The 21,263-nt window shown below is 33.6% G+C and overlaps 2 protein-coding genes across 10 annotated transcripts in view; both read left to right on the forward strand.

Annotated features, from left to right (window-relative positions):
* Positions 1-6,293, forward strand: part of LOC145318938 (sodium-dependent glucose transporter 1A-like) — a 24,100-nt gene extending 17,807 nt beyond the window's left edge. For 5 of the 9 annotated variants that reach the window (XM_080160659.1, XM_080160670.1, XM_080160669.1 and 2 more), the window contains one exon: positions 4,941-6,293. In XM_080160659.1, the coding sequence (XP_080016785.1) occupies positions 4,941-5,127 (187 nt within the window). In that variant the 3' untranslated portion in view covers positions 5,128-6,293. Of the gene's footprint in view, positions 1-4,480; positions 4,830-4,923 lie in introns of those variants that run through there. The other 4 variants (XM_080160662.1, XM_080160665.1, XM_080160660.1 and 1 more) reach the window with 3 other exon arrangements.
* On the forward strand, positions 6,233-20,434 carry LOC145318937 (U3 small nucleolar RNA-associated protein 6 homolog). Its single transcript, XM_080160658.1, has 20 exons — positions 6,233-6,364; positions 8,373-8,480; positions 8,907-8,997; positions 9,829-9,889; positions 10,209-10,263; positions 10,407-10,454; positions 11,108-11,241; positions 11,600-11,849; positions 12,319-12,377; positions 14,468-14,579; positions 14,984-15,079; positions 15,703-15,780; positions 16,197-16,323; positions 16,623-16,723; positions 16,962-17,026; positions 17,556-17,711; positions 18,712-18,784; positions 19,377-19,445; positions 19,804-19,871; positions 20,169-20,434. Exons 1-20 carry the CDS (start codon positions 6,320-6,322, stop codon positions 20,233-20,235), a joined length of 1,863 nt encoding a protein of 620 aa, XP_080016784.1. The 5' UTR covers positions 6,233-6,319; the 3' UTR covers positions 20,236-20,434.
* The last annotated feature ends 829 nt before the right edge of the window (positions 20,435-21,263 follow it).

Raw genomic sequence — 21,263 nt, forward strand, 5'->3', positions numbered from 1 at the left:
AAAATATTAATTTGCGCCGCCAACCGTCGTTTTACCGCCGTAACCGCCGAAAATGGCGGTTTCCGTTATTTTCCGTTTTTCGGCGATGATCAGAAAAAATAATTTTTTTGGTATGAAAAATAAAAGTTCGTCCTAAAATTTGGTCATCCTAGCTGCAAAATTGGCCGCTCTACAGCTGTTTTAAAATTTAGCGGTCTGGCCGCTATGACTAGAAAAAGTAATTTTCTCTAAAAATACACATGAACCACCAGAAAAAAATTTTACGTCTTTATCTATACCAGGAGCTGAGAAAGAGGGGTGGGCTCTAGGAGTCCCCCCCCCCCCCCTCCATCTATTAAGGTGGGAATTGGGGCCCGATCTGTAAGGGTTAAAATGTATTTTTGTTTGTGATTATGATTTAAATATTAGTTATTTTTCATAGAATTAACTTAAGGGTGAGGGGGAAGTTTTACTCCGTGATTATTAGGCTAGGTATTAATGTGAGACTAAAGGTTATTTGGGAAAAAAGTTTACTTGTGGGTAGTAGTTCACTTATATTTAATAATTTTTTGGATAGTTTCCAGGTTCAGGTGCTGCAGGCTAAAAGGTGGTTTCTGGACAGGTAAAAAAAATATAAAATTTAGAGTTCAACTTATTAAACAAAATATGCATCTTTCAGGATGTTATTAACATTTCTAAAGAAAAAATTTAAATTGGCCTTCAAGTTCTGGTCCTGCAGGCCACCAGGTCCACTCTGGTCAGGTAAAAATTCAAATTTTTTTTTAAGAGTTAGAGGTCAACCTATAAAACAGAATATGCATCTTTTTGGATGGTATTAACATATCTGAAAAAGAAATTGAAAATTAGTCCCCGGGGTCAAGCCCTGCAGGCCTCCAGGTCCACTCTGGACAGGTAAAAATATCAAATTTCTTATTTTAAGAGTTAGAGGTCAACTTATTAAACCGAATATGTATTTTTTGATCTTATTAACATATCTGAAGAAAATACATAAATCGGCCTCCAAGTTCAGGTCCTGCAGGCCTTTAGGTCCACTCTTAACAGGTAAACAATCAAATTTCTTATATGAAGAGTTAGTGGTCTATTTATATAACAGAATATGCATTTATTTGGATGAGATTAACATATCGGGATCCAAGTTCAGTTTTATTCAGGACAGGTAAAAGACTCAAATTTCTTATTTGAAGAGTTCAAGTTCAGGCCTCCAGGTTGTCTCTGAACAGAGTCTACATGAAAGCCTGCAGCACCTGGACCTGGAGGTCAATTGTATTTTTTCTTCAGATGTAAATAACATCTGAAAAGATGCTTATGGTGTTTTATAAACTAACCTCTAACTCTATAAATAAGAAATTTTTCATTTCCAGAGTTCACCTGGAGGCCTGCAGCATCAAAACCTGGAGGTCGATTGTCATTTTTTGATCCACGAAAAAGAACAAGTGATTTTGGGCACCTTCCAGCATTGATCCTTGGCATTTTTGTAGTGAATATACTAGGTTCATGTTTATTATTTGGTTTATCAACTATAAAGTTAGGTTTCACCATGGTTTTGTATGAAATAAACTTTGAAATGTTAAGCATAGTTTGGTGCAAATTCATTAAATGTTTTGATGAGTTCAAACTGTTGTTTAAAAGCTTTGACACAAAAGTATATCATTTTGATTAAAAATGTATGTTTAGAAAAGGGTTGGAAGCTTGTAATATTTTAAATAGTTTAATTAATGTACTTTTGCAATTTACAGCATTTGATGCTTTAATTTTATTTTGTCTTTTGAACTCAACAAAGCAGTTGATGATATTATATCTAAAAATGCTTTACATTTTAAAGTTTTTTTCATATAAAACCATGGTGAAGCATAACTTTTTAGTCAATAAACGAAATAAACATAAACCTAGTATATTCACTAAAAAAATACTATGGATCAATGTTGGAAGGTGCTTATAATCACTTGCTCATGTTCGTGGATAGTCCTCTTTAAAATTTTTATTTTATTCGTGTCCAGAGTCCATCTTGAGGCCTGCAGCACCTAATCATGAAGGCCAATTTTATTTTTTTTCCTTCAAATATATAAAGAACATCCAAATATAAGCTCATTTTGTTAAACAAATTGTATACCATTAACTGTTCAATTAAGGGAAGTTTGATTTTTACCTGCCCAGGACCAGAACCTAGAGGTCGATTTAAATTTTTTTCTTCAGTTATGTTAATAACATCCAAATAGATGCACATTCTTTTTAATAAGTTGACCTCTAACTCTTCAAATAAGAAATTTGAATTTTTTACCTGTCCAGAGTGGAAATGGAGGCCTACAGGACCAGATTTTGGAGGCAAATTTTGATTTTTTCTTCAGATATGTTAATAGCATTCATAAAGATGCATATTCTGTTTTATTAGTTGGTCTCTAACTCTTCAAATAAAAAAATATCTATAACCTGTCCAGAGTGGACCTGGAGGCCTGCAAGACCAGAACTTGGAGGCAGGGTGTCGGAGCCGTTTATTTTTGATGCGGCTCCGCGGAGCCGTATCTGGAAATACGGCTCCGGCTCCAGCTCCGGCTCCGGCTCCTATCTTAAAATTAATATATCAACTTTTGTTCATTATTGAAATTGATAAAATAAAATAAATAATATAAAATATTTTGCTTTTATTTGATTAAAGCTGTATAAAAGTAGAAGGATGTGTGTCTATTTGTTAAGTAACAATAGTTTTTCAGTTTATTATATGGAAATAGACCGTTGCCAAATTATATTATTACTTTAAAAAATCACTTTTGGCTAATCTGGAGCCGGAGCCGTTTTTAACGAAAAATACGGCTCCGGCTCCACCAAAAATGTTGCTGCTCCCGGCTCCGGCTCCGGAACCCTGCTTGGAGGCCTATTTAAATTTTTTCTTCATTTATGTTAATAACATCGAAAAATTTTGTTTTATTAGTTGATCTCTAACTCGTTAAATAGAAATTTTAATTTTTTTACTGTCCAGAAACCACCTTACAGATAGCCTGCAGCACTTGAACCTGAGACCTATCCAATAAATGATTAAATATATGTGAAATACTAACCAAAAGTAAACTTTTATCCTAAATAACCTAAGGTCTCACCTAAATAGCCTAATAATCATAGAGTAAGCCCCTTATATGTGAAATTGCTTCAATAACAGCTATGCTTTGAGTTTATTGATGATGTACAGGGTGCGGCACATAAATTCGGACTTTTTCTAATCTTTAAACAAATGAACATAAAATCGTCAATTTTAAAGATTTTATTGAATTTTAAAAACAGAGAGTCAGAATAGGTATTTGACTACTAGATTATTTTTAAAAATGGCTGCCAGTCTTATTCACCGCCTCTACCCGCCTCCTCAACCGCCGGCAGGCCCCGGTCAAAATGTACCTGTCCAAGCTGGCGAAGTTCTCCTTGATAGTGGCAATGAGGGAGGTCTTTGTGATATGGGCACGTCTATTGGTGCATGCTTCAAAGTAGCTGTAGGCCCAAAAGTCCATTGAATTAAGATCAGGCTGCTGGGAGACCACATTTCCATAGGAATGTGAGTAACCGCAGGATCCAAATTAACCCAACTTTCAAGCTACCCGTAGACGTGGAGGCTCTTATTTGGACCACAGTTGAGCTATAACGACGTTTTTTACCTTTTTGGAAATGGCATGACGATTCAGCTAGGGTTGTTAGCGCAACAAATAGTCTGAAATGAGTTTTAAAGTTCAATATGGGTCCCTGGAGTCAAGAACCGAGAAATTTTCACGAATTTTCACGGTTTTTGACTTTTTTTACATCTAAAAATCTGCCCCGTTTCACTTTGCTGGAGTACTAGCGCCAAGTCATTTCAGAAAGAGAGCTCTAGTCTTTTCTAGTATCTTACTTATGTATCTAACAGTATTTCCAGCAAGTTACATAACTACCTCACCTACAGATGGGCTGAGATCAGAATTATTGGACCCTAGTCGAGAATCAAGATTAAACCACCTGCGAATTTCGAATCTGCCTTGCTGAACATATGCGCGGCCAGCTCGGAATACACGTCCATTCTCGTTCAAAGATTCTTTTTTGCTAAAAGGTCATTACCTAAGCTTTTTATAGTGGGTTCAAACGTCCTGATTGGTCAAGTAGTTTTGACGCTATGGCCGTTTTAAAAAAGTCCGGATTTATGTGCCGCACCCTGTATATACTATGTATTACTAAATAATTCAAAGTCTGATACTATATCATACTATATGGATTTTAAAAATATACTATATATACTATATGGATTTTAAAAATATACTATAAAAATACTATATTTTTTTTGTTTTGGAGTGGTCGCCCTGCAAATGGTTTATGGCGGGTTGTTTCTGATTGACCTTTATACATTGATAACTAAATCTCTAAAACTATCACCAATTCAATGAAAGACAGTTTAAACATCTTTGATTATTGTAACAGAATGTATTCATAATAAGAATGTGCAATTTTATTTAACTTAAATTCTCTAAAGCTCAAAGATTGAACTTAAAATGAAATGATTCCATATATTTACGTTTATTTTATCCTAAACCTAAACAGGTATGACAATTTAAATCCATTTCGGATTAATTCGCAAAACTCAGAATCCGAAATCCGTGAAAATTTAGATATTTAGCTCGGATTAATCCGAAATCCTCATATGTTTTGGATGAATCCGTCAATACTTTTACAATCCCGGGGTGTATATTCTGCACAAGATTCATTTTTTCCTCTCCTATTTTTTTCCAGCAAGGAAAGGGAAAAAATTGAAAAATTATCTTTAAAGATATATTTATTATATTCAAATTATCCCACATATTTTTTTATTTTTTTTTTATTAAGGAGGGGAGAAAAATGAAAAAAAATGTTTTCAGTTCTCTTAATTTATACATTTTTTCCCCAACCTCATATTTTTTGGTTTTTCGCCTCCTTTAGCACGGTCAACCATGCAGAATATACATCCCTGTTACAATCCGAATCCGATTGCCTTGGATTGGCATCACTGAACCTAACATGAATCAAATACTTTTATATTGTTATATAATCAAAGCAGCACCTAACTGCACTAATAAAATATCTTTTATGATTGTCATATGTTGTTGTTTAACCCGAACCAGTGTAGTTAATATTAATCTGTGATTTTAGAATTATTTTGTACCTTTTGTAATTTATTTTCTCGTATTCATTCGAATCCGGTGGATAGGAACCGGTTCTCATCCATACGAAAAAATTATGTCTAGCATCGTATTATATCCAGCTTTCTACGAATATAAAAATGTACAATCATAAGTTTAAAACCAGTTTTTTTAGCCGGTGCCTTCGGCACCTCGGGGCTAAAAGAAACTAGTTTTAATCTCATAATTGTACATTCTATATCCGCGTAAAGCCGTTTATAATACGATGCGAGAAATAACTATTTCTTCATTTAGCCCTGTTAAAAGAAACGAAGAATATGAATTAAGTTATAGCCAATACCTCTATTGGAAGTTGCTTTTTTATGCCATTTTCAGTTCAGTTCCTCTGCAAGTTTTTTTTTCAAAAGTGACAAATGAGAATCCTCTATAACAAATCCTTTTTTTATTATAATCAATATTGTTATTGGTACTTTCTGAACATAATTGATTACAAATTTAATTTACATTTTACTCATGATCTTTTTTCATTATATTGACAGATTTTTTTTATGTTATTTTAGAAGAATTTTATACTTTTGTATAGGTATTCATATTATTTCATATTCTTTATATTTTTAAATTAGGTTAATTAAGTAGAAACAGACAGGCAAAAAAAATACTCATACATATAAGTGAACTAAATTTTTGTCTGCTCTGATCTACTACTATTTTTATTTGCTTGGTGTTTTTATCCAAAAGTATTTGCAACTATTCTATATAACTAGTGCGTATGTCCTACAGTCCGACATAAATTTATAGAAAGATTGTATTGGTTGAAATCATATAATCTAACTATATAATCTAACTGCATTGCTTTATTAACAACTATTGTATTAGTTCCTAACTTCCTAGCCTCATTGGCCTTAAACCAGGCCTGGACCAAAATTACACTTCGCTAAATATTTAGATCGGTCATTCTTGTTAAACACCCAAACACATACAACTTTTATAGAATAGGATATCATGCCAAAGAATTGCAATTTTTTTCACCGCTTCTTTGATGGTATAGTTTTGACGAGATATTACAAGTTTACTGTAATGTTAAATTTTTTATTGCTGCGCTGCTAATGTGCAATTTCATTAATGTTTATGTGATATTTAATATTTATACATTTGGTTAAATTTACAGAACTAGACAAGAACAATAAGGAACCAAAATGGCGGAGAGAGTGGAGACGATGATGGAGGAGATGATTCAGGAGGTACATAGTAACAAAATTTAAATATTCATTCACATCGCAACTTCCCAAAAGAATGATATTTTCAGAGGTGTCAAGTCTGCAAAAGATTATTTTTGTTCCCCGGATGCAAATTATATTTTTTTTGCCAAGGGTGTTGGGAAATGAATTAATATTTTCAGTGGCCTGTATTATACTCCTTTTTTGATACCCCTCCCACATATTTATCTAGTTTATCTTAGATGATCAAAAATTATATATTATGGCGAGAAAGGGCAAAAAAAAAATTCGGCGGGAACGGCGGTTCCGCCACCATTTCTTCACAGTTCCATATTGTTCACCACAAAAGCAACTGCTGTGCAGAATTTTTAGAGCTGTAACTCTTTTATGGGCTGAGATAATGCACGTTTTACTTTTGGTTACAAAAAGTGGCACATCCGCCTCCCCCCTTTGCATATATCGCACATACCAGTACACAAATAAACACCCTTACAGTTGTTGGTTTTAATGCCAGATCATTTTTTATCTGAACTTTGTTATAAGATTACTTGAAATATTTCTATTTTGAATGCGAGATTGTGAGAAAGGTTATGACTGAACCTTTGGAGGGATCCAACATTGTATTAATCCATTGGGAAATTTTACTAAAAACCATTTTTCAGTATGGCTTCGAAACCGATTATTAATTTCCGCTGGATTAGAACTGGTTTTAAGTTATACTGACAAATTATGTATCGTATCGTATTATATCCAGTGTTCCACGAATACGCGGAAAGCTGTTAATATCATGCGATAAATAACTTCATAATACAGTGTGTTTTTTTTATGAGAACTTTTTTGAAAGCAATTTTACCCCACTTATAGTTATCAGAATTTAATGATTAATGGCTTATTTTCTTTGTTTTTTAATGCAATTAATAGAACATTAAAAAAATATTACAGTTTTTGTTTAAAAAGTACAGTAAAATGTAAAATTCAAAACTTAGGTGTCAAAATCTAAAAATGGTTTTAGCGCATTTTTCTTATGTTCAAATTTTCTACCTTTTGCAAGAATGGCTGCAAAACACTTCAAAGTTGAGATCTAGAGCTAAAATTAATACAGATACTATTGGGGACATGTACTAGAATATATCAAAGTTTGCAGGTCATATTTCAATCAGAAAGGGAGTACTGGCCCCCCAAAGTCGACTACTGAAAATCCAATTTTTTTCTTGCAAAGGGTAGAAGATTTGAGCATAAGAAAAATGCGCTAAAACCATTATGATGTTGTCACCTAAGTTTTGAATTTTAGATTTTACTGTACTTTTTCATTAAAAAACTGAAATATCTTATTAATGTTCTATTAATTGCATTAAAAAACGAAGAAAATAAGCCATTAATCAATAAATTCTGATAACTAGTGGGATAAAATTGCTTTCAAAATAGTTCTCATAAAAAAAACACACTGTATAATACTATAATGAAAGTATTTATCATGATATTTAACAACCATTTAGACGTCTAAAATTAGGATCATAATGTAAAAATAGCTACCTGATCAGAGATAAAAAATTTTAAAGCTGTTAATACCATGCGATAAATAACTTCATAATATAATATAATACTACTAGCGGCTTCGCCCCTAGCCTCTAGGAGCTTTGCCCCAAGAGGTGATAAAAAAAATTTGGGCGAAATACGTAAAAGGACCAAGGAAATCCCCTACAAAAAAAAATAAAAAAATAAGGACCAAGGAAATCCCATACAAAAAAAATGGAGGGGGGATTTGTTTTTGAGGGGGTTGGGGGTGTCCCACTCCCCCAAGAAAATAGCCTAAAACCACAACAGGACCAGTAGGTATATTCCCTGAAGAGTAGAATCCGATCGGTTCAGTGGTTACCGAGATCTTAAGGGACAGACAGACATCGTTCTACTTTGTATTATAGATAATGAAAGTATTTATCATGATATTTAACAACATTTTAGACGTTTTAAATCATGATTATAATGTGAAAATTGTTACCTGATCAAGATGTAAATGTTTTAAATATTTTAGGTGGAAGAAATGGAACGAGTTGGAATTCTGGAAAATTTTGAGGTCAAAGAACTTATAAAGAAAAGAAAACATTTTGAATACAAGATCGTTAAATTGAGTAAGAATAAGGTTAGTTGAATTTTTTTTGTTTCATTGTCTCTATATTAGAGCATGCGAGAAGTTTTTATCCAATATCATCCTAATATAAAAGTCACAGGGTGTTCGTCGGTATGTGTTTGTAACGAAGGATCTCGCTAACAGTGGACCGACATGGTTCTCCCTGACAGCGAAGCTGTTCACGGGTCAAAAAAAAATACCTCTTCCACATACCTCGAATCCTCTAAGGGCTTAGCTGCTTTTCTTCTAAAAAGAGGTTTGTTTGTTGTTTGTTTGTATGTTTGTACCGAAAGTTTTTGCAAATCACTGGCCTGAAATGATTCACCGTTATTGGGAAACTTCTTATAGGCACCAGGAAGGTTCATATACTACTATTTTGGGGATATTTCCACATTTTTTTAACTTCCACGAATAGTGACAGTGTTTATTTTAATCTAGGAAGATTTTCTTAACTACATCCAATATGAAAGAAATCTGGTAAAACTTATCAAAATAAGAAGAGAGAAAATACGTTATCATCATAAACAAGGTAAAACTTATTTTTATATATTAAATAAAAATTACACTTAACAAACATGTTACCTCTAAGTTTTCTAGCAATCAAAATAATAAACACTATAACTACTCTGTAACACGAATCAAACCAACACCCAGTCTGTCAGCCTGACCGACACATTTAGTTGAAATGATTGGATCTTCTATTTTTACCATTAGGTAGTTTTTTTCACTTTTAAAACCTAAATTGTCTAAAACTTTAAGGAAGATAATAGTTTTATTGAATTAGATAGGTATAAATCTATACCTAATACAAAGTAGAACGATGGCTGTCTGTTTGTTTGTCTGTGTGTTTGTTTGTAGCGAAGGATCTCGCTAACCGCTGAACCGATCGGGTTCTCCTTTACAGGGTAACTTCTCATTAATCCCGAGCTGGATCTTTAAATCATTTCAATGGTGCGCCAAATCGGGGTGAGCCAACTTTCCACCAATGAGAGCACCATTGAAAAGATTTAAAGATCCAACTCCGGGAAGGTTTATAACTATTTTCTTGAGGGGTGGGACACCCCACCCCCCCAAAAAAATTGTTTTCTTTTAAAACTAAAATTAAAATAGTGGGGTCGACTACCACCCCCCCATAAAAAAAAAATTCTCCCCCCAAGAAATTTTTTTTAGATTTATTTTTTAAAATCTAAATTACGAAAAATTGGTTTGATCAAACCTCTTAAGGCAAATTTCCTAGAGGCTAGGGGCGAAGCCGCTAGTAATATTATAAAATACATAGGCCGAAATTTAGCTTTAGCATTTTATGTCGTTTCAAATGTATATATGTTGTTACGTTCTTCAATTGTATTTTTTCATTTAGATATTATTGAGTATCCAATCAATCAAAGAATTAACAGACTATTCATATCCCTTGAAAATAAGTAAGTATCCACAGTCAAGCTTCCATGGATTGCAACCCGCAAAAATCCGCAATTTTTTTAACTACTTATCATGAAACGAAATCCGTATAAATTTTGAATTTCGTCTCGGATTTATCAGAAATCTAATTCTGTTATATTAGTCCTCTAATTTGTATATTAATTGGCAGCTGCGGGCCTGTCAAAAAAGAAAAGAACCTAAGAAAATTTCAAAGCTTTTTGGGCGTTTTTATTGATATTTGACAAATTACTTTAATATACCTAAATATCATACAGAGAACACAAAGTTAGAAACTTTAAAGAAGTATATTAAATCTTTCAGGTGGGCGTCTGATGTTAAAGTCTGGCTGTCTCATATAGACTGGCTGAAAAATGAGGTAATTTTTAGAACATTTTGATTTTTATTAGTATTCGGTTTTTGGTAATTTCTTTCCTTTATAGCATTTTAAAATATCAAGTTTTTTATCGTTATTATCATCTGTATGTATTTTTAAAAATTATTTATTCAATTTAATTTTAGGTTAAATGGAACAATGTTCTAAGTAGGCAATACATGAAACTTCTGTCGGTAAGTAAAAATATTACTTATATTTTTTGTGATGTTTAGATGAGGTACATATAGTAGGATAAAGGGATTATTAAGGGGGGGGGGGTATGAGGAATGGGACACGGATAAGGACGTTTATGTCTTTTTATTTTGGTAGGGATATTGAAAAGGGGGGGGGGGGTTAATGGCGTGTGAATCTTTTGCACACACCAAAAAATTTTACCATGGGTTAAATGGTTAATTAACCCCCCCTGAAATCTGTTGTGGGATGGGGGGTAATTACCTTTCCCCTTCTATTTGTTTGGGATGGTAATTACCCTCCCCCCCCCCTCTTAATCTGTTAATGGGGGTAATTTATTAGCTCCCCTAATTTAGAACCAGATCAGTTCAGTGGTTAAAGAGATATTTTATCACATATAGACAGACATTCTGTTACTTATATATAAAAATAAGCAGTTAAGATGCAGTTATTATACAATATACTAAAATGTTTTTAATTAAAATGTCTATTAGTTGTTTGATATATTGCTAAAAAGAAAAATTACACCTAAATTCAACAAAATGAGCGCCAACAAATGAGAGAACGTTTAAGAAAAACTTTGGGTACAAGTATAATTTACACAACAATGTTCCCTCCTACCATGACATTTATTATCACAATTATGCTTTTTTAGGTTCATAGTTTTGACCCTAAGTTATGGGTAGCCGCAGCAAAGTATGAGTTTGAAGATCAGAATGATGTGGACAGCGGCCGCCAGATTATGCTAAGAGCTCTCAGGTTTCACCCGGAATCCAAGCTTATTCACAGGTAGGCGAAGACGCGTGCACAGGAATTTGTAACGCTACAAAAGCAGACTAAGCATTTAACTATATTAAACAGAAACATAGTATATTTACCAATAAAGAACCCAACATTACTGCTGGAAGGTGCTTAGCATCATTCTTGTTCTTGTTCGTGAACAGTTTTCTTTTATGAACGGAGTAAAATAGCGCAGTGGATACTAGCGTTATGAAAGGGAAAAGATAATCCATAAAAAATCAACTCTTTTATGACATTTGAGAAAATTTCTTTTAAGAAAGTGACTCGGTCGAACAGAAAAACTGACTTAAGATATAGAGAAGCTGGGCCAAGCTCCATTTAGCAATTTATGTTTTCTATTATTTAGGGAGTATGTAAAGTTTGAGCTGCTCTATGTGGAAAAATTAAGAGCAAGACAAAAGGTTCTGAAAATCGAAGTCAAAGAAGAAGATAAGGAAAAGAACAATGCTGAAAATGAAGATGGTGAAAAGGAAGGAGATTCAGAAAGTAAGAATAAAAAGGACAACAAAGAAGAAGAAAAGAAAAAGGGAAACTCTGTTCTGGACGAAGTGAATGATAGGATCCTTAATTGTGATTTAGTTATTCTGGTAGTTGAGGTATTTTTTTTTTTTTATTATTTGAATATTATCCCTCTTCTATGTATGTTTCTTAATTGTATTAGATCTAAGGACAAGGTTCATAATCTAAACCTTTACCAGCCTTGGACTAAAACTCCAAAATTTTCTTCAGACAACTAATCCCTGGATTGCCTGTTTAATGTTTATTTCTATGCAATAAATTGAGAAGAGTTACCTACTCTTGTTAGTTTTCCATGCATTATAATTACACTTTGAAATACGCTCTCAATGCACACATATCTTTCTAATATGAAAAATGTGAAAAAATCATAAATGACATGTAATTTTGTTATTTTTAGACAGGATGGCAATATGAGTTTATTTTATACATTCTAATTATGAAAAAGTGAAAATTAAAAGGCCATATTTACCTACGGATTTTTAATTCGGATTGTCACTTCCTTATTTCAACCCATTTTAACTTATGCTTATGTTTGTTCTTGTTTAGTCTGCCTTGAAAGCAATTCCTGAGCCAGAATTTGCCGTTTCCCTGTTGATGACAATCAGGCATAAAAACTAGAGATTCTTAAATGTTCATAATAAAATGGATAGTTTCAAGTAGGATGTAGTTGGCTGTGTTAGATTTTAATAAAAACAGGGTAGTTTCATTTAGGTCTTCTTTCATTTTTGTTTACATTTTACATCAATAAAAATTGATACCTTCATGTAGAACTTCTAAAAGAGTTGGTTATGTTATTGTTAACTGCTATAATTAATAAAAGGGATAGTTTCATGTGGGATGTAGTCGACTATGTTAACTTCTAATAAAAAAGCGATACTTGGACTTTAAAGAGAGTTTGTCATGTTAACTGTTAATTATGAAAGGGATAGTTTCATGCAGGTTTTAGTAAAGTTGGCTATGTTAATTGCTTTTAATATAGGAGAATTGGATCTACTGCAGTTGACGGTAAAATATTGCTTGTAACGAATATTGCCAAAAATCTATGAATTTTAAAGGCTGTTAGCTGCCAAACGGCTGAACGTACAGATCATGCTTACACACTGTTTTAAGCGGCATAAGAAGGCCTACAGATAATCTGGAATAGCCATAAATCAATAATGCATAATTATCTCGCAGTGCAGAGAAATGCGCGAAAAAGGCCTATTTTACGCGTTTTTTCTTCAGTGAAGCTTACCCTGTGCATCATTGGATCTCGGCTATTCCAGATTATTTGTAGGCCTTCTTATGCCGCTTAAAATGGTGTGCGGGTATGATCTGTATGTTTAGCCGTTTGGCAGCTAGCAGCCTTTAAAAGGGGGGGGGCGAAAGTGACACTTTTTGAAACCAAAACTAAAAGTCAAAGGAACTCAACTAAAAAAAGAGTTACAGGTCTGACATTTTGCATGGCAGTTGCTTTATAGGGGTACAATATGGAACTGTGAAGAAACGGCGGCGCAACCGCCGAAAACCGCCGAGAAAAGGCAACAAAAATTACGGCGGGAAACGGCGGTTTTCGGCGGTTGTGCCGCCGTTTCTTCACAGTTCCATATTGTACCCCTATAAAGCAACTGCCATGCAAAATCTCAGACCTGTAACCCTTTTTTCAGTTGAGTTCCTTTGTTGACTCTTAGTTTTGGTTTCAAAAAGTGTCACTTTCGCCCCCCCCCCCCCCCCTTTATAGATTTTTGGCAATATTCGTTACCAGCAATATTTTACCGTCAACTGCAGTAGATCCGGAGAATTTTCATGTAGAACTTTTAACAGTGTTGTAACTTCTTATAAAAGGGATTTTGAAAGCAGGAGTGCCATTAATAGTTTTGTAGGATTTCTGTAGGATTTCTAACTGCTATTAGTATATGGATCAGATTTATTTAAAACAGTGTTGTTTATGTCCACACCTAGAATTATTTATCAATTAACGTATTGTTGATTAAGAATTATTTATGTAAAGTCAATTTAGCTTTAATTACAAAAAATGCTTTTAAAAGCTTTGTTATTATAATGTACAGTACACTTGCTAGGGTGTCCCATAGTATAGTGGTTAGCACACTACGCTGTGGTTGGGAGAAACCGAGTTCAAGTCCCCACATAGACTTTGCACTTGGTTGACAAATGCTGTCGCAATTTGTCAGATTATGATCACGCAACCTTCCCTAAGATGCCCTAGGGTTGTAAGGGGGGAGATTTGTAGGAAGTTAGGATTCTACAAATCAAGCAGCTCTAACCATGCTTTCCCTCATTCATGCTCCTCGTATGAGAGTGCCATTAATTAGGGTGGCTTAATATGGAACACCTGCCAAAACTCTATGCCAGGGTGATGTAATAATTGAGTAGCTTCCACGAGAATTGCGGGTCAGCTTGTAATGTAACATAGAATACAATCAGCTGTGCGCGAAGCTTACCAATCTAAGATTGGCCAAAAGATTCCCACTTCCAGTCTCCGTGTGCATCTGAGTCCTAACTTCAGAGAATCATGGCTACAACAACAACAAGTACACTTGCTAATCATTTAAATCGATTTCAATGATATTTTTGTTGGGTTTGGGGGGGGGGGGGAGAGATATTGTATTGAACCTTTTGACAGTAAGTTAGGTATTAATATTATATTGTAGACTAAGTTACCTAATATTTCATCTATAGTTATTTATGCTACCAGAAAGTTTAATTTCACTGATGCAGTCCAAGAGAAGATCATTAGTCTGCTGAAGGAAAACTATGGGGATGACGCTCTTACTGTTGATACTCTTGCAAGGATTCAACTTGAAAAGGTTAGTCAACTTTATTATATTATACTGGAATACAAATCTTCAATATATTTCACTAAATTCTAAATGATCAAATTGAAAGTATAAATTTTATGAATTTAGAAATGGATTAGTTGAGATAAAGATAAGACTTGTATATTCCCTCAAAGTCCTGAATTAATTCCATTTGAATATTTTGATATTCTTGTGGCGTAATGTTTGGTATAACTTGTTTTGTGTTGTAACTAAATGGAAGTGGAGAAGAAGAAAGTGGGTTGGTGGGAAATTGTCACTTAAAAATCTTTGTCAGAATCTTAATTCTTTGTCCCTAATAATTACTGACAAATTTTGAAGTCCACTTAGTGCTGACGTTGTGATACAAGAGTAAGACCGCTATGTTAACATAATAACAAAATATATTTTTACAGGAGGGCAAAGCTAGTGATCTTGTGAAAGCCTGTGTATCAATTTACAGAGAAGCCATCAAATCTGAGGTTGAAAAAGTCAACAATATTTCCATCCAGGTAAAGTTTAGGATCTTATGGAGTTTATAGGCGTGATTTTTTGTTTGTTTGTTAATTCTGTTAGGTATACTTTATATATTGTAAGAAGTGTTTCAGCTCTCCAGTGGCGCTAGTTGGCCCTTTTTCTCCTTTTTATGGGGTTACCACTCCTTGTGACGAGGGGGGGCCCCTTTTTATTGGGTGGCCCTTCATAAGGAGAAAAGTTGGGTTTTGCTTGAGTTTTCCTTCATAAGGAGAACAACTGTTGGGTTTCACTCTGTTTCCCTTCATAAGGAGGACAAAAGTTGGGTTTCACTTGGGTCGCGAAAATCCAACTAATGCATGTATGTGAATCAAAGAAATCTATGAATTGTTCTGTGTGTGTATTCTTTACCTGGATATCAGTTAAATCATTACTGTATCAGATTTCAAGTATTATCATACATTCATTACCGTAAGCTTCATATTGCATGTTCTACTTGGATTAAGCTAATGATTAGAATCCATCCATCTACCCCAACCAACTTTTCTTTACCTCTTACTCAGTGATCTCATCCTCAGACAGACGACAAAGTGAATTATATAGTAGCCTCTCTAATTAAAAAAATAAAATAATCTTCTAAATAAATTTTGTTTTTATTAAGGAAAAAGACAAATGTTGTGGAAATCTCAGCAAGTTACTTCATCTAGCTGCTGACACTTTAAAGGACCTCATGAATAAGGTAATCAATATGATTATTAGAATATAGTTGGCATCATCCTATTAAATAAAGCTGTAAGGTTTTTTGTCTTAAGCTTAAGATCTCAATGATTATTGAACCGATTAAGTTTTCTAGTTTATGTAAGCTTCAAATAGGTCCAGTGATTGTTTTAGGCTATTTCATTTTCAGATCTTAGTCTTAATATAGATTTAAGCTATTTTTCTTGCCCCTTTGAATACAGAGCCCCTACGGTGCAGCCTCTAGTAAAAAAAGTACTAAACTATCTAAGTCTGATTAGTGATTATTTATGTTATAATTCAATATAATATAGATATCTACTATTTGAAAGTCCTGATACTCTTAAATTCGACATTTTCCTTTTCCTCTTTTAAACCCTATTGAACTAATGGACATAATAGTTCTTGTTTTTAATTTAGGTAAAGAGTTGTGACATCTTGCTCTTAAATTCAATGTTGGAATTATTCGAGCTCGGTCACTCAAGCGGTCAAATGGCCATTGAGGAGTATGAGTTCTACCTACATCTTATCAATATTGATAACTCTTTAGGGATATATATTTGTTGGTTTAGAAAAAAATCTTTATATAATAGGGTTGGTACATCTAGCTAAGCTGCAAAAGACTGAAGAGGCCGTTGCTATATTTCCAGAAGTTAATTTCAAATAATTAATGCGAAGAAAAGACTTGCATAGCAAATTTAGCGTCATTTAAAAACTAGGGTATATTTGATGTACGTACATCGGATTACGTCTATTCTGCTCTAAAGATATGTTGAAATTGATTTTAAAGTATATTATAATATTTTAGCAAAAATGAGTTATTTGTAAACAAATATATTACGCATGTAGAATTTGAAGAGGTGCTTGGAGCTGTGCTTGTCAAATACCCAGATCACTTGGACTTCTGGAGGATCAAACTGGAACATGATCTTCGAAATAGAGAATTTAGGGATGTTCATACGCCACAACTGAAAAATTTGATCGTCTGCATAATGGACCATTTTTTATTTCTTTATTTTAAAGATAATGAAAACTAATCTAGTTCCTTGTTTACAATCTAAATTTTTTTTATCCTTTTTAAAATTATTTGTCTCCGCCGTTCCTTAAATAAGCTATCTTTTCTACAACAAAATTAAAATTCGCCAAATAAACCTGCTGTGCATTGTATGAACATACTATGTATGCAGACAAGCAATGGAAGGTGCGCACAAAAATCTTGGCCAACAGGACCTTGCCAGGATTTGGAACAGGTAGGATTTTATGCGGATAACAATCCTTATCAAGTTCGTAATTAATAGGACAATTTTGTTGTACAAAATTTAAGAATCAGAAATTAGTGAAAATTTTGACTTTTGGGTAGAAATTCGCCTGTATCGATCATTGATGATTAATTTATTACAATCTGCACTAGAAAATCAATCTGAAATTGTATAAATTAATAAATTGGTTTTGCACCCTTGCTTAATATTTACCTGTAAATTACCGGTTATACTTATGAACGTGTGGCGTCGCAAGGACAAACGCGCTCATAGCCGACTAATTTTTGATATTACTGGCATAAATGTTTCCTGCTGCTGCTATATTTAGCGTGTAATAATAGTGGAAGTTAGATGAATTACTTGTGAGTCCAATAAACAGTAATAAAACAAAATCATCCTTAAAATCTTAAAACAGTGGGAGGATAAAAATAAGAATACCTAGTAAAGTATACAATATTTCTTCTTTGAAAGTAGAAATAAAGTATTTAACTTTCCCGTTTAAATTGAAAAACTTGTTTAGGTTTATGGAGTTAATGACCCGGCTGAACCGACTGGTAGATGCTTACCAGTACCTGGAGGAAATGGCTGGAAAAGTCAACTTTGCCTTCCTTAGAGTTCTTTACCTGGAAAGGACCTATGAAAAAGGAATTGACAAGGCCAGAGCGGTTTATAAAAGGTAAAATATTTGAGATGTATTTTAAAGGGTAACAATCAAGAAACATAGAATTAGCATGCTACATTTAAGTTTTAGAAGTCGAGGCGTGCAAGTTTTATGTTTTTAATCACATTTTGCCTTTATTATTTGAAATACAATGCACAACAATCACGAAACATGATGATGATGGTTGTAGCCACGTTCTCTCGTTTATCAGGTTTGTCATCAAGTCTCGTTATTTAGTTGCAGGAATGTAGCCACTTCTTTAGGCCTTTTCCACAGATCTATGGGGGTAAATGTTGTTGGTTTGTTGGGGCAGTTGAAGAGGTGAGTTACATCATGTGGGGAGTTATTGCAGAGAGGGCAGATGTTTAGTATGGTTGGATCAAGTCTGTTTCTGTAGTCGTTCAAATCTCTGCTGAAACCAGACCGAAGTCTCGATAATTCTGTTCTGGGCAGGCTTTCTTTCTCAATATTTAGAGGTGGTGCTTTCCTTTTTAGGACTCTGTTATCTGCATAGTTGACGATGGTTCTATTTACTGCTGTAGTATGTAATTGTTTTAATTCAGCTTTGTGGCTTGATTTATCTATAACAGGAAGGCATTGTTGAATGTCGTCTTTATAGTATAGGATGGTTTTCTTAATATTTCTTGGTGGTGGTGGTCTCTCAAGATGTTTTTGTCCCGGGTGGCCAGGTAGATGGTTGGTGAGCAAGAATTGTTTAGTCAGAAGCATAGCATGGGGTTGAATGGGTAGAACCTTGGTCTCGTGGTGGATGTGGTCTAAACTTACAATTTTTGGACATCCAGTTGCAATTTTTAGGGCTTGGTTTTGAATTATTTGCAGTTTATTCCAAAGGTGGGGGGAGATGCCGAGAAGAAGCCTACACGCGGTGCATCTGTCAGTCCCACAGGATTGTAAAGTTCTTCGTCCACTCCACGCTATCTCAACATCACGAAACATAAAAGTAGCTTGCCTGAAAAGTTTAAACATTTAGTTACTAATGATTGTTTCTTTATAGATTTCATCTTTTACCGCCATTCAGCAGTGACCTTCACAAAAACATACTCACCTATGAACTAGAACAGAAAAAGGTAAGCCTATTTTAGCGACATTCTCCCTCATAAACTGATGAACTAAAATGTTAATTACACCCAGGGGTGCATCGTGTATATTCTGCACAAGATTATTTTTTTTCCCCTGCTGCAAATTTTTTTTCTCTCCTGGTTTTTTTCCAGCAAGGTAGGGTAAAAAATGGAAAAATATTTACATAACTCTTACCTAATTTTATTCATATTATCTCTTGCATATTCTTATAGTTCTTTTTTACACCAAGGAGGAGAGAAAAATAGAAAAAAAATTACACCTAAAGTTTAATTACCACGTTATCTTATTCGTTGGCTCAAAAATTTTTTTCAGCACTTTTGTTGATTTGATGGTTCAGTACTAATAATGTCCAAACTTGTCAACCAACAATTTTAAATTTACAGAAGGGGTAATTTTGTTTATCATCATTGGGGATGTACATTAGTTTATCGTTCATTGTCTTATTCCATAAGATCCCAGGGAAATATGGAGAAAATATGAGAAATGTGTGTATTTTTGAACCTTTTTTTGAGACATAAAAAAATGTGTGGACACTCTATTATCAATGTCGGTCTGTTAGTTTTATCCTTAACATTTTAGGTGGATAGAGAGGAAGTAAGAAAAATCTACGAAACTTATTCTCAACAATTTGGCGATGAAGAAATTCAGGTTTTTATTATTATTTACATTTTTTTTTATATCCTAACTTTACAATTGAGATAGGAATATTTTTAAAAATGGGTTGTACATGCTTTGTATATTTACAACTTACAAGTAAGGAAAGGTTATTTCCTAAAGGAATAAAGCTGTTAGAGTTATTGCTGTTACCAGTTTTTGAAACGTGCTGGTTCTGAAAGTCTATATTTAAAGAATTTCCAACCGCAGCTCTCTAAAATTGGCGGCTAAAATACAAAATATTACAGCAGCCAAGTATGGCATTGTGGCTCTAGAGTTGAAATTAATTTTCACTCTTCAAGAGGTGGACTTGCATAATAATAACTTGCTGAACTTTTCATATATTATTTAGATCTGGTTGGATTGGATAAAGTTTGAGGAGAAGTTAGGCAGCGTCATGGAGGTTCCCAACATTGTCTGCAGGAATGATTTAATATCTTTTTATTCATGGTATAAAATACGATAAAATCAATGTTGTTGCATGGGAACCAAATCGTACAAAAGGACAGACTAGGATTTAAGCTGCTAGTGGCAAAAATGAATTCGTAAGATTCATTTATATTTAAAACTTATATCAATAATTTTTTTTCTTCCTAGCTATCTTTTTTATTTTCTTCATACCTATTATAATTTGGATTTTTTTCCCTAAATGACGAAAGATTTGCTGAAGGAAAGTTATACTCATTGTTTTTACAAATATTAATATCATGACTACATCAGGGCTGAGTCAAGACTGATACCTGATAAAGTGAACAAGTTCAACACTCTCAGAGATTTCAGCTGATTGTAATGCAAACACTTGAATCAGCTGATTTGACTACAGCACTCACCGAAACAGCTGTTCACGCCTAAATCAGCTGATTGTGCTAACGATTATCAAAATAAAAATCCTTCATTCTAATGATACATTTGTTTTTTTTTATAAGTATGTTTACTGTCTTACAAAACTTGGGCTGTGATTATTTTTTGTTATTTTTTTCAGATATCAGAAAAAATATGAGATGATTTGATTTGATTTAATTCTTGAAAATTGAAGGTAAGTCTTTTGACGTTTCTTTAGAGGTCCCTTGGTAGGACAACGTATTTTCAACGCGGTTTTTCTTTGTGCCTACTACAGACTTTTTTCAGATACTCATAATCATTCTTTCATCAAGTATTTAATGCATTCTACTATCATTTTAAATTCAAATTCAACTTGTTACCTGTTTTTCGCTGTGTTTTTGAATAAAACTTTTTATTTTCTGATTTTACAGTGCACACTCTAAAAATATTATTCTTGTTTGAATGAATTTTAAAATGTTTGCTGAAGTTTAATGCAATAATCTAAGACATATGTTTCTTATTTTAATGATACTTTAAATTCTTTTTAAAAAACTAAACAGTGTTTATTAGGCAAAGCTACTCTTTAACTAATATCTCACCGAGAGGGGAAAAGGGTTTAAATAGGCTGCTATTAAAGATAGATAACACAAAAAAGTTTCAAGATTAATTTTACCAAAAATCATCTATTCTATTAAAGATTCTTTCATCTTCCATGTACCTATCCCTGTAAAATACGCAACATTTTATTTTAACATGAATTATCATCAGTTATGAAATTGCATTGATAATGTCAACAAAGATTGTGAACTTAAAATATGTTTTGTTCATTATTGTGTACTTTAATACTACCGTACCTAGCAGGGTTTCGGATCCGGATCTGGATCCGGATCCGGATCCGCAAGGATCCGCATATTTTTGAGTCCAAGGATCCGGATCCGCAAAAAAAGCGGATCCAGATCCTTAGACTCCAAAAAATGCGGAAAAAATGGA

The sequence above is a fragment of the Acartia tonsa genome, chromosome 5, assembly GCF_053477335.1.
Source record: "Acartia tonsa isolate MP-2025a chromosome 5, ASM5347733v1, whole genome shotgun sequence".
In the NCBI taxonomy this organism is placed as follows: domain Eukaryota; kingdom Metazoa; phylum Arthropoda; class Copepoda; order Calanoida; family Acartiidae; genus Acartia; species Acartia tonsa.